The 13,777-nt window shown below is 38.9% G+C and overlaps 1 protein-coding gene across 1 annotated transcript in view; it reads left to right on the forward strand.

Annotated features, from left to right (window-relative positions):
• Positions 1 to 13,777, forward strand: part of Snd1 (staphylococcal nuclease and tudor domain containing 1) — a 446,694-nt gene that overhangs the window by 48,687 nt on the left and 384,230 nt on the right. The window contains exons 5-9 of the mRNA XM_042695875.1: positions 622 to 782; positions 1,493 to 1,584; positions 2,270 to 2,428; positions 3,897 to 4,003; positions 7,238 to 7,328. Of these exons, the coding sequence (XP_042551809.1) occupies positions 622 to 782; positions 1,493 to 1,584; positions 2,270 to 2,428; positions 3,897 to 4,003; positions 7,238 to 7,328 (610 nt within the window). The remainder of the gene's footprint in view (positions 1 to 621; positions 783 to 1,492; positions 1,585 to 2,269; positions 2,429 to 3,896; positions 4,004 to 7,237; positions 7,329 to 13,777) is intronic.

Genomic DNA, 13,777 nt, shown 5'->3' on the forward strand with positions numbered 1-13,777 from the left:
TAGCTATGATTACAGGCATGAACTAACCAGTGCTTACCCATCTTTTTTTTTCATACTTAGTTTGGTCTATTTACTGACTTTAGCTGTTGTTGTACTAATGTAGTTTGTTTTTTTTGATAAAGGAGAGGCTCAGTGTTCAAACTGGCCCCTGCCCAGCTGGCCGAAATGAGTGTACCAGTTGTTTAAGGCCAGTGTTATCTGTAACAAGGTACACTGGGCATGTCCCAGCCTTGTTTCGTAGATACAGAGGGAGTAAGGGTGCTCATCTTAGAAATCTTCCCTGTGCTTTGCTGAGCTGTGCTTGCTAAGCAGCTGAATGTGGGATAGTTCAGTGAAACTGTACCCCTGCAGTGGCTCCCCTCTGAGCCTCTCACTTGTTTCCTTTTCTACTCACTGGTGGTGGCAGTGCTTGAATATGTTTATTCTATCTGCTTCTAGAATCTAATCTCTTGTTTGGAGAAACAGTTTGGAATCTGGAAATTGTGCTTATGGTCATTTTCTGTTGATAGGTTGATGTTTAAGCCATAGATCTCAAAACAGACACTTTGGTCTGTTCCAGGGAGAAGATGCTAAAGAAACTCTGTGAATTCATTTACCACACATTTGTTTTTCATGTCCCAGCCCGGAGCAAAACCGGCTTTCAGAATGTGAGGAACAAGCAAAAGCAGCGAAAAAAGGGATGTGGAGTGAGGGGAATGGTTCCCATACCATCCGGGACCTCAAGTATACCATTGAGAACCCAAGGCACTTTGTGGACTCACACCACCAGAAGCCTGTCAATGGTGAGTCTTGTAGGCAGAGACAACTATAACTCAGAATGATTTCTTTCTGTTTGTTCTCTTTGCTTCTTGAGATTTATAAAATCTAGTGAGTCTTTTGCTTATTTAGTATCCGGAGGAAATCCTTACAGTTGAAACAATACCGTAGCATTTTAGAAGGGAGTTTGAATTCCATTCACACAGGTTAGGTGTCCTTGCTGTTGTCAGGTGGTAGCGTGTTGATATTTTGCCCATTGGGGATCTTCTGTTCTCCAAAAATGCTACTGGAATATACATCCCTGAAACTTGGAAGTAGAAACAGGTATTCTCAATAAATGTAAACATACATTTCTGTACTATCTTTTTTGGTTCTACTTTGGACCTGTTGACTACAGGTTCAATAAAGTAAAAGGATGACCAATCCTGAATTTTTAGATTATTTTTTGCTAGTATCTGATACTCAGATGAACATCCTAGGTTTTGAAGAACAAAACTTTGTTGGGAGCCATGAGGTGAGGGCTTAGAGGGTTCAGAAGATGGAGAAGCAGGTTTGAACTGTTTCATGCAGGACTGGTTTGTGTGAACCCTCTGGATCTGCCAGAGCTTCTTCATTCTGAGAAGGAGGCTTTCTTAGGGTTTGGGGAAAAGGAACTGGGTTAGATACAGTCTGATTGGGCATTGTATATTCTTGAAGTGATTTTGCCCTAGGATTAAAACTGTATTCTGTCATGCAGCGATTATCGAGCACGTGCGAGATGGCAGTGTGGTCAGAGCCCTGCTCCTCCCAGATTACCACCTCGTTACAGTCATGCTGTCAGGGATCAAGGTCAGATGTACACTGGGCTGTGTGGTGGGTATGGGATTTGGGGAAGTGTTTTGGTTCTTTGTTCATTTTTAATTGGGGACCTTGGATCTACTATTTCTTCCTACCATGGGCCATTGACCACAGTACTTTATATTTATTTTGTCTACAACTTTGCAACAAGAAGTTCTAGTGTGATTCTTTTTCCTTTCTCTCTTCCCCCTTTTCCTTTCCCCTTTCATCCCTTCTTCTCCCCCTCCCCCTTTCCTTGTTTCTTTTAAGTACATTGAATTTGTTTAGAATTGGAGTTTGTTGAGGATATAAACCTAGAGCAGGAGAGATGAGTGGGTCTGCAGGTTGCTGGATATGGCTCATATTTATATATTTTTATTTATATATATTTATATTTAAGGAAATTAGGGTTAGAAGCTAGGCACTGGCAAATGTTTTCATGGAAATGGGTCATTTCCATGACCCATTAATGGGTAAATTACTTTTTTCACATAATCATATGTCTTTTAACAAGAAGGCTATAGGAACAGGATGTTTTCCAAAGGGTTAGAAGAGCTAATGCAACATCCTTCCTCCCTCTCCCCCCTTCCCCTAACTTAGCTTGTGGAAGGTGTGCAGGTGAGGGCCTTGCCCTCTCTGCAGGTGATTGGGTCTCATCATCAGGTTTTTTTTCTCAACTTCCCTTACTTTCCTTTAGTGCCCAACTTTTCGTCGGGAAGCAGATGGCAGTGAAACACCAGAACCTTTTGCCGCAGAAGCCAAATTTTTCACTGAGTCTCGATTGCTTCAGAGAGATGTTCAAATCATTCTGGAGAGCTGCCACAACCAGAACGTTCTGGGTACCATCCTTCATCCAGTGAGTGTACTGTGTGGCCTGGGTTGTAATGGATTAGGGGGTGCTCTCAAGAGTTTGAAGGGTTGCAATTTGTAAGTCTGTTCTTTCTCTCTTACATCCATTTAGATATCTTGACATGATTATCATCTAATGATTTTGAGGTATATGCTAGGGAGAGATAGCATTTGTTTTACAGAATTGGCAGATTTGTGCATGATCTTGTCTTTAGGAAGTTGTTACTGGGTTCATAAGGAGAAGGAGAACTCCATCACATACTTTTCTACATGCTTAATCCAAGAGATTGCTAGTAGAAAGGCAATCTTTTTACTATCATCTTGTAGGGAAACATCTTGTAGAAGTGGAGCAGAAATAAATGTACTGTGGTCAGTGATATTTCCTGTAGGGTTAGAAGTCAGCTGTCTGGAGTATTGATTGACAAATCAGAAAGAAACTGACATATGGAAAAAATATTTTGCCTATGTAGTTACGTCCTAACATGGATTTGAGCAGGAACTAGGCTGTTTATGTCTTTGTAGTTCTGACTATTCGTACATTGACCCTGTCCCATACTTTTTTTAGATGGATTCTTCTTGGATATGGAATAACTGTTTTGTAACAATTAAGTGACTTTTCAGTGCTGTAACCTATTCGTAACCCAACATTTAAGCTGCGGTTACTTTTTTCGGCTAGATAATTCTTCCAGTAGTAAAGTTGTTGGAACGCTTGGTTTGGAGTGGGCCAAGGTCATGTGTGTTTCTTTGGAAGTGCTGTCTGGTCATGGCCTGCCAGATGGCTCTGTCACAGTAGCATATGAATTGTAGTTGGATGGGCAAAATATGCCTTACACAATTCCCTACTCAGCCCATTCTTTAGCTTTCTCTTTAGAAAAAAGAGGAAGAAGTGCTGATATGAGGCAAGGGAAGAATAAAGTGTAATCTCTCCAAAAGATGAACATCCTTCTTTGCCGGAAGAAGAGCTACTGAGATGTCAGTTCCATAGAGTGTTACTAACATTTATTCTCCTTTTAATTGAAAGGCACTTTCCTGTGAGTTGTTGGGATATGAAGCCCAGGCTATGCAGAGGGGGTCTCAGGATGGTGTCTCCATCTGAGGGGTGTTTTTTTTTTTCCCCCTTCCTTTTTTTTTTTTTTTTTGGTGCAGGTCCTGGGTTTGGAACTCAGGGCCTGAGTGCTGTCCCATACCTTTTGTCCACTTGAGCGAAAGCTTCCAGTTTGCTGGTGGTTAATTGGGGACAAGAGTCTTATGAACATTACATCTTAGGCTGACTTTGAACCTTGATCCTCCGATCTCAGCCTCCTTATTAGCTAGGATTACAGGTGTGAACCACTAGTGCCCTGGCTTAAACTACTTTTTTTTTTTTAATGAACTACCAGTAGATTGTGGCAAAGTATGTCAGAGATCTAGAGAAATGGATTCTCTTGTCATAGAATCTAACTCACGTCTGCCTTCTCTTGCACCTTGTTTCTCAGAACGGAAACATCACTGAGCTCCTCCTGAAGGAAGGCTTCGCACGCTGTGTGGACTGGTCCATTGCAGTTTATACCCGGGGTGCAGAAAAGCTGAGGGCAGCCGAGAGGTAAGGCCTGCCAGGGAAGTCTTCCAGCCAAGGCTTTTGTTAAGGTTCTTAGAGAAAGAAACTTAGCCATCTTCTCTATTGTCTGTGTCAGTGTCCATTTTATTTTACTACAGGAATTGGGAAGTCTTAGAAAGGAAGGATGTAAATTAAATTAACCTTTGGGTTTGGTTTAATTTAATGCAAGGTAGGTAGTAAGTGCTTAGTTTTTCATTCAGACAATATTCTTTACTTGATTTGCTTTTTAATGCTTTCAGGCCACGTTTCTAAGTTGTGTGTTTTTTTGGCATTTGGAATGGAACTTGAAGCTCATTTCAGGATGTTGGACCTGCCTGTCCTGAGCTTCTCTCAAATAGATTGGCAGGCTAGAGCAGGGCTGTGATGGTAGAGCCTGTTAAGTTCTAAATGAGGATTAGACTGCATTGTAGGACTAATGCCCTAATTTGTAAAAGTGAGTTTTAATTATAAGTGATAGGACAGTTCTAAGATGTTTTTATAATGTTTTCAGCTTGGTGTTTTATGATTGAAAGCAGATGTAGAATAACTTATTTGCAGAAAAGTGAGAATGGAAGTTGCAAAGTTTGGTAGCTTATTCGGATATCCAGGCCAAGTTTTTCTAGATGTTTAGGTAAGTATCTTCTATTTGATGGGGTAGATGAAAGAAAATAAAATAGGTGGATGGAAATACTGCTCAGGAAATAATATTTCCAAGTTGTAAGCAGTAATCAATGCAATGGTCCATTCAGGGTTTAAAGAACCCTATGATGATCTGAAGTTAATCTTAAAACTGGAACTGGGGCTGGGAAGGTGGCTCAGTGGTAAAGCGCTTGCCTTGCATGCATGAGGCCCTGGGTTCAATTCCTTAGCACCACATAAGCAAAAAAGAAAAAAGCTGGAAGTGGCGCTGTGGCTCAAGTGGTGGCGCTGTGGCTCAAGTGGTAGAGCGCTAGCCTTGAGCTGAAGAGCTGAGGGACAGCGCCCAGGCCCAGAGTTCAGGCCCCATGACCGGACCCAAAACAAAACAAAAAACCAAAACAAAACAAAAAACTGGAACTATCTTTTTAATGTTATTTAGTGCAGCTGAGAAATGTGCAAAAATAGAAATTGATTAATTACAAATTCCATTCCTTTCCTTCAGTCTTTTTACATACTCCAGTATCTGTAATCAGAAATATTTGCAAGTGTTTATGAAAATAGATTTTAATATGGACCTTCTGATATGGCATGCTTGAAAAATGCGTATTGTCTGATAAAGAAACAATGCTTGCTTAAAATTTTGGGAGGAGTTTATGTTGTTCCATAACTACAATAGAAAGATAAAAATAGCCTTATCAAGTATATTGTTCCAAATACTTCTCATTATGTTGTGTTCATTGTCTGTGTGTATTTGTCTTAGCCCATCTCCTTTTCCCTTCCCCTCCTCTTCTTTTCCTCCCCTCTCATTCTATTACTATTCTGAATTATTATTTTGGTTGATCATTTTTGTTTTTGCATTTTTTAAGATTCTGCCATTTTAAAGAAAGCAAGTACTTATTAAGGTGATATCCACAAGTTTTATAACATCTATAGAAGATTTTTATGGACTTTTTTTTTTTTTTTGAAGAGTACTCATCATTATAAAGCAGGCTTGGACCATAATTCAGTATTTGATTACTTGCCTGCTGTTTTGAATGTTATATTTGAGGTAGTTCCATTCTTGGTAAAATTACATACTCTCTATGGAAGTACTTTATGTGTTTTACATCTGCTACATTCTTTTTCTTTTTTCCATTTCAATGCATTTTTCAAAAGATAAAGGTGCAGCACTTTTTCAAAAATAGTACCTTTCTATTGCATATGTATCCACTTGTAAATAGTTTAAATAGGTATTCACTGCTTTTTTTTTTTTAAGGTCTTACACATACTCAGTTTCTTAGTTTAACTTAGAAAAAAGATTTACTTGTTTTAGTACTTTAAAAATAATTTTTCTAGGCAGTAGAGGTATGGCTCAAGTGATAGCTATAGACTTGAGTAGGAAAAGCCAACTGAGAACATGAAGCTGTGAGTTCAAGCCCCACTACTGGCACAAAACAAAACAACAACCACAAAAGAGCTTCTGGTGGCATGTTTTTCTAAATGCTTATTAATGAACTTCTATAGAGATTTTTCTTCATTTTTCAATTCTGTGTGTGTGTATGTGTGTGTGTGCACATGCAGGTTGCTGGGGATTGAACTCAGGGCTTTGCATTTGCCTCATAAGTGCTCTACCGCTTGAGCCATGTATCTAGCCCCTTTTATGTTAGTTATTTTTAAAGTGGGAGAGTCTCACTTTAAATCTAGACTGCAATCCTACTTGTGCTTCCTTTGTGGCTGAGATGACAGGCATATTATCATTGTGCTCAGCCATTGCTTGAGATAGTGTCCTGTAAACTTATGCCTCAAATGGCCTTAAATTAAGATCTAATCTCTGCCTCTCATGTAGCTAAGATTAGAAGCTTTAATCACGGCATCTGGCTCATGATGCATCTTTTTTTTTTTTTTTTTGGTCATGGGGCCTGAACTCTGGGCCTGGTCCATGTCCCTCAGCTCTTCAGTTCAAGGCTAGCGCTCTACCACTTGAGCCATAGTGCCAATTCTGGCCTTTTCTGCTTATGTGGAGCTGAGGAATCAAACCCAGGGCCTCATGCATGCAAGGCAAGCACTCTATTACTACTAAACCACCTTCTCAGCCCCTCATGATGCATCTTTAGATGCACTTTTTATATAATTGAGATGGCAATTGGATAAACTTGTAATTCTTAAAACATGTTTGTTTATATATGTTCATTCTTCTCACTTAAGAAAGTAGTTGCTTTGTATGTCAGCCTACATTGTTGTAGAAGATACTGGGTAAGTTAGTTAATTATATAGATAGACTTGTGCTGTATATGTTCAAACAATTGCAAACCTACATCTCACCCCCTCTCCTAGCCTCGAGTTTGTAGTATACAACTTGTCTTGGATTTTTCTGTCCTATCCAGTCTACCAACCTTGAGTTTGTAGCATACCTGCATCTTGGATTTTTCCATTTGCTATACATGTTTTTGGATTTTTAAAAAATATTTTTCCTTTCCTGTCATTCTTTTTTGATTTGAACTGTTAGTCACTGTGGATATATACAGAGTAGCATTCTGCACTTACTGCTCCCATAATGGTGGTAAATTCAAATGCAGTGGGCTTAAGCTGTCCGAATGATCTTGCATCTTGCTTTGTTGCCAGGTTTGCCAAGGAGCGCAGGCTGAGAATATGGAGAGACTATGTAGCTCCTACTGCTAATTTGGACCAAAAAGACAAGCAGTTTGTTGCCAAGGTGAGTCATTGTCAACATGTTGATATACAGAGTGGACATTGCCAGGCAAGTGATAATATATAGGTTTGAGCAGTTAGAAATGCTGTAGCTCTTGAATAATTTCTGGCCAGCCTTTGTTTCTTTGTGTGTGTGTGTGTGTGTGTGTGTGTGTGTGTGTGTGTGTGTGTGTGTGTGTGTCTGTCTGTCTGTCTGTCTGTCTGTCTGTCTGTCTAGGGAGACAGAGCGAGAAACCATAAGAACAGTGCATTTTCAGTGTAAATTAGTATAACTTCATTCATGGATTTGAAGTAGTGAATATAGCTCTCATATTATTGGGATTCTTTGTATCTGCTTAGCAAATGGTGTTTTTGAGATTCCCTATATATACAAACACCAGTTTCTGTTCATTCAGCTTTGAAATTCAGGTGGTTTATTTTTATTCTAGCAGCTCTTCCTTGATGAGTTTTGAGTTGGCTTGCTTCGAAGGGAACTAGAACAATATATTAGAAGTTCTAATTGAATCAAAGGGTTATAAAAATGTTTTTACTTAGATTTTGGTAGCTTGGTAGTAGAAAAGTTCTTCAAGTTTTCCCAAAATTCTGTGTCTTTTTCTAGCTTATTTATACTTTGCCAAGAGACACTGAAAATTTTGTCTGTAACCATAATGTGGTTAAATATTTATATTGGCTTGGTCCCTATTAAATGACCATTTTAAGATAGAAAGCCAGTAGGTGGCACTGTCGCCTGACAAATCCCAAAACTTTATCTTATAATGGCAAATTTTTTGCAGTCTCTGAGGAATTGGCTGAATTTTTTTTCCAGTCTTTTTTTTCTTTTCTTTTTTTTTAAATGATGTCTGTCATACTAGGTCACAGAGTGCTCAAGTAGCTTTTTTCCCTCCTTAGTAGGTGTTAGGTGGGGGTTAATCATCCTATGGTAGACTTGTTGGGAACTCTCCCTGCAGGTTATGCTTCTGTGCATCTTCCACATCTAGAGGCAGACCAGAGTGGACCTTTGCTTCCTTCCTTTCTTTGAGGAAGGTACTAGTGTTCATGTCATTGCAGCCTGCTATGTCTACTTGGAACTCTTGCCTATACTCTTGTAAGTGAGAATGGCCTACACAAAGGATGACCATTCACTCACCAATTGAGCAGGCTTTCAGTTTATTGTCATTACTTTGAAGGTCTATGGTGTTAGTGATGTGGATGAGTTTCTGTGGTTTCACTAATCTTCCTCCACTGAAACTGAGTTTATACAAACATTGGAAAGATGAGTTGTGGGCTTTCTACTGGTAGACTATGGCATTGCTATTGAAGAAAAAAATTCTAAAGATTAGCTGATTGAGCTAGTATTGATTGATTGTCTTCCCATAGCCCAGAGTGGCCTTGAACTTATTATCCTACTGCCTGAGCCTCCCAAGTATTGGGATGACATGTGTATACCACTGTCTTCAACTTGTATTTGTCTTAAATATGCCTTTTTTACAACAAGAAAAGGAAGAGGGGGCTATAACAGCATTGTTTCCCTTTTTAAAAAAATCCAAGATCCCATTTTTTTTTTTTTTTTTTTTTTTGTTGGAGGCTGGTTCTGGGACTTGAATTGGATTCAAGCCTCTGTTCTCTTGTTTTTTTGCTCTACCACTTGTGTCACACCTCCATCCTAGCTTTTTGATGGTTAGTTGGAGTAGTCTCGTGAACTTTTCTGGATTGCTTCAAGTGTCAGACTTCTGAGTAGCTAGGATTATCATTGCAATGAAGTTTTATTTGTTGTTATATCAAAGTAGAAGAAATTGCCCCTAGAAATCATCTGAGGATTATGAAGAATATCCTATCTCCTGTAGAACTTTAAACATAATTTGTACTTATAGGTCTGCTTAGAGAGTAAAGAGAAAAAAATATATGTATTTTTTGGTCAGTCGTAGGGCTTGAACTCTGGGCTTGGCTGCGCTTTTCAGCTCAAGATGAGCACTCTACTGCATGAGCCACAGCGCCACTTCCGTTTTTCTAGTGGTTTACTGGAGATGAGAGTCTCACGGACTTTCCTGCCTGGGCTGGCTTTGAACCATGATCCTCAGATCTCAGCCTCCCGAGTAGCTAGGATAACAGGCGTGAGCCACCGTCGCCTGGCAGAAAATATATTTATGGGTAGATAAAACCTTTTTGAGGTTTAAAAATTCCTCCCTATATATTTTTTCCCCTCCAGTACTGCTCTTGAACTCAGGGCTTGGGTGCTGTCCCAGAGCTTCTTTTTGCTTAAGGCTGAGCCACAACTCCACTTCGAGCTTTTTGGTAGTTTATTGGAGATAAGAATCTCAGACTTTTCTGCCAGGCTTTTTTTAGTTGGGATCCTCAGATTTCAGCCTCTTGAGTAGCTAGGATGACAGACATAAGCCACTAGTGCCTAGTTGTTTTGATTTAAAACAGGACAAATCATAAAGAATGTAAGCGAAATACTCATACTGCCTGACACACTGAGAGATAGCTTTGTGTTTTTCTAAATGAAGTTGGCCTTATAGTCTGTCCCAGATTTAAGGAAGCTTGGTCCATGGGTTAAATCTGTTCCTGCTTGTGTTGGTGCATTTAACATTGAAAAGAAACGAGAAAAAACCATTTAAGTGTCATGAAGAAATTTTGGAGCATAGCCTTGGCTATTTAAGTATTGTATGTGATTTTACCTGATGAAATGATGGTGCCAGACTTAGGGTTGTTTAAAACTCTGAGATTCAGCTGGCAAAACCTAGAATACCCACCCACCAAGTTTGGAGGTTCCTCCTGTGTACCAGTCTTATTTGAATGGGAAGAACTTGAGATAAAATTTTAATCTAGGCTTGACTAAAACTTACAACAGTGTCAGCAATGTTCTTAGAGATATATGTTCTGATCAATGTTCTGGGTCAAGTTCCTTACCTGAAGGCAAGGCTAGCAGCCATTTTCAGCATTTGGCTAATTTGTATCTGAATAAAAACGTTTATATTGCTGTTTCTTCATTTTCTACTTGTAAGCACAACCTCTTTCCTTCATACCATGGAAGGAAAATGGATTTGGCTTTCTTACTTAAATATATATATCCGTATGGGTGTACCCGTGCTCTTCCCTATCCTTTCAGTATGATTATATCATAAATTTTGTTAAATTAATACTCATTGTTTACTTTCTAAGTGTAAGAGCTACATGGAATATTAAAGTTAACTTTCATTTCCTATATAAGTTGTGTTTCTCTTGGAGTTAATACTTTCACCATTTACATATATATTACTAACAGCTCTCAAACTCTGTTGTGTTAATCTCCTCTCCAGACAGTCTTTCAGTCTACTTAATCTTACCTTCTATCGTACTTTATTGGAGCCTTGTGTCCTGCACCAATCTTGACTGGTTCCTTCTTTTTTTTTCCTATTAAAAAGCTATCTGTCATCTTTGGAATTCATTCTTATTAGGAGGGACGGCTTCTTTGCATTGCTTTCCGGTTGGAGTTATACTTGCTGGATTCTACGCCTTTACTTTAAGACTTACCTGCTTTATTTTGGTTGCACACATTTTCTCTAACTTCATGGCTAAAGTGCCTGCAAGGTAAATTTTCTGAGACCCATAGCTGTTTTCTACTTAAATTTGGTCTATAATTTGGCTGTGCATAGAATTTTCTTTTGAAAGTCGTTTTCTATCAGAACCGTTAAGCTGTTTCTTTGTTATGTAGCTCCTAGGGTGTGGCTGCTCTTTTCTTTCCTTCCCTCATTTTCTGTTCCTCTCTTCTCCCTCTCTTTTGATTTTTCTTGTCTTCCTACAAGGGTTTAGCTGAGACTTTTTGATTCTAATATTCTAACATTTCACAACAATGCAGCTTTAGTTAACGGTATGTGAACATTTTATGATTCATTGTTTGGACCTTTAGTTTGGGGACTTTGTTTTTCAACTGTTCTGCTGATTTATCTAAATTTCTCTCTTCTCCCAATTTTTTTTTCTTTTTTTCCACTTGAAATGTGGCCCTTTTATTTGAACTGAAAGGTGTCATTACAAAGTGCAAACAGGTCTTTGGTACTTACTGAATACAATGAACATAACACCAGCCTTGGGCCACTGGCCACAGTTAGAAAGTAAATAAATATATACGGCCTTCACCTCTCACAGCACCCACGGTGGCTGCAGAGTTCACCCCGGAGCTGTCTGCCGTCTTGGGTCATGAAGACAGAAGATCCAACTAGTCATTCTGCAGACATTGTGGCTTGAGTTACAGAATTTCATTTCCTCCTCCTCCTCCTCCTTCCTCCTCCTTTCCCTTCCTTCCTCCTCCTTTTTCTTCTTTTTTGTTAGTGATGGGGCTTGAACTTGGCCTGGGAGCTGTGCTCTACCACTTGAGCCACAGTGCCACTTCCAGTTTTCTGGTGGTTTATTGGAGATAAGAGTCTTATGGACTTTTCTGCCCTGGCTGGCTAACCATGATCCTCAGATCTCAGCCTCTCGGGTAGGTAGGATTATAGGTGTGAGCCATTGGTGCCTGGCTTTCTTCTCCCATTTCTAAGAACTGCAACTGCTTTTATTTAGATGTTGGACTTTCTGGTCTTTTGTTCTATTTCCTTCCCATATTTACATCGTTTTTTTTTTTTTTTTTTTTGGTTGTTATTTATTTTTTGTTTTTGAGACAGGATTTCCGTGTAGCTCAGGCTGGCCTTGAACTTTCTTGGTCTTTTGTTCATGTTAGATTTCTTTCTGTTTATCCTTCAGCCTTTTTTTATTGAGTATTTATGATACTGTGTTTAAAATGTCTAAGTGTTTGGTTCTCTGAATGTTTTTCCCTTTATTTTTATCACTTAAAACATCTATTTCTTTTTCAGATCATCTAGATTTCTAAGTAATTTATTTTAATGTTTTTGAGATTATTCTTACATATTCTTTGTTCTCCCCTATCCACCTTTGGTTATTTTGGTCCTTTTTTTTTAATATGAGAGTCTTTCATCAGATATTTGATGACTCTTGCTTGTCTCTCTTATTTGAAGATGAGGTATTAAAATACTGTGTTAGAAGCATTGAACCTGCTGGGTGCTGATGGCTCACTTTTGTAATCTTGCTATTGAGGAGGCTGAGATCTGAAGATCTTGGTTCGAAGCCAGCGCCATCAGCAGAGTCCATGAGATCCTTATCTCCAGTTAGCAAAAAATTGAAAGTGGTGGAGCATCAACAAATCTTAGGTGAAAAAACCAAGGGGAGAGAGTGAGGCCCTGAGTTCAAGCCCTTAATACTGGCACCAGAAGAAAAGGAAGAAGTACAGAGTCTATGTATGGACATACATCTTGAAATCCAGAAGCTTCTTAAATTTGAAATCAATCCTTGTGTTTGTCCCCACTATCATACCTGCTTGAATTCCTGATCTGGCAGTTTCTGAATCTTTTGTTAAGCTGAGCAAGGCTGGGGCTCTGCACCATACATCAGATTGGTGGTTTCTTATCACTGGCTCAGAATTTAGCTTTTACAAACCTGTGGAGTCATTTATTTTACAGATTATAGCTTCCAGATATGTTTACATAGAGATAGGGAAAGCCATCTTGTGGCAGTATTCTTTTTCTCTACCCTTTTAGTCTTTTGGAGATAGTTGAATAGGTGTCTTAAATAGATCTACGGTCTTCCCTTTCCCCTAGCACTGGAGCTTGAACTCAGGGCTGTGAGCTCATTTGGCTTATTTGCTCATGGTTGGGATCCTGCCACTTGAGCCACACATGTAGTCTGCTGTTGTGCATTTAGAGATGGAATCTAGACTTCTCTGCCTGAGCTGGATTTGAACTTTGACCCTCCAGGTCTCTACCTCCTGAGTAGCTAGGATTTATAAGTGAGCCACCAGTGCTCACCATATCTCCGTATTTTTATTTAGAGGTGTATAGGGAGGGAACAAAATAAATCTTTATACTTCTTTAACTGGTACATAATACTCCAATATGAAGCTGCACTGTAATTTATTTATTCAGTCCTCAACAGGTCGATATTCATGTAGTTGATTTCTCTAGTATTAGAAAATAGAGTAAATCTCTGTAAATAACAGTTATTTCTTAAGAAATGATTTAAAGCACAATTAATAAATAGTTATTCAGAAATGCCAACCAGTATATGCCATTATCTTCTTATATGTTGTAGAATACACTAGTGGTTGGCCAATTTTTTTTCTGATAGGAATGAACAGGAGATACTGTAGAATTTACAGGCCACATGGTTTCTGTGAAGTGAGTTGAGTGCTTTGGGTAATATTTGCTAACATGTGTTGTAGAACAGTGGATATCAGCATTGAATTAAAAGGGAACAGTGTAGTTGTATTCCCTTTCATAACTGTGGAATTCTACTGTAGTTCTATAGTCATTTTACACGATTTATGTTCATAATGCCCAAAACTTATTCAGGAAATCATATAGAAAGTTGTCAGGTACTTGAGACCTTTGTACCTATAGTTGGAAAGTCTTGTAGGCTTTGCTGAAGTTGGTTTGCTCTGAGGAT

The sequence above is a fragment of the Dipodomys spectabilis genome, unplaced genomic scaffold (assembly GCF_019054845.1).
Source record: "Dipodomys spectabilis isolate Male_0828 unplaced genomic scaffold, ASM1905484v1 ptg000197l, whole genome shotgun sequence".
In the NCBI taxonomy this organism is placed as follows: Eukaryota; Metazoa; Chordata; class Mammalia; order Rodentia; family Heteromyidae; genus Dipodomys; species Dipodomys spectabilis.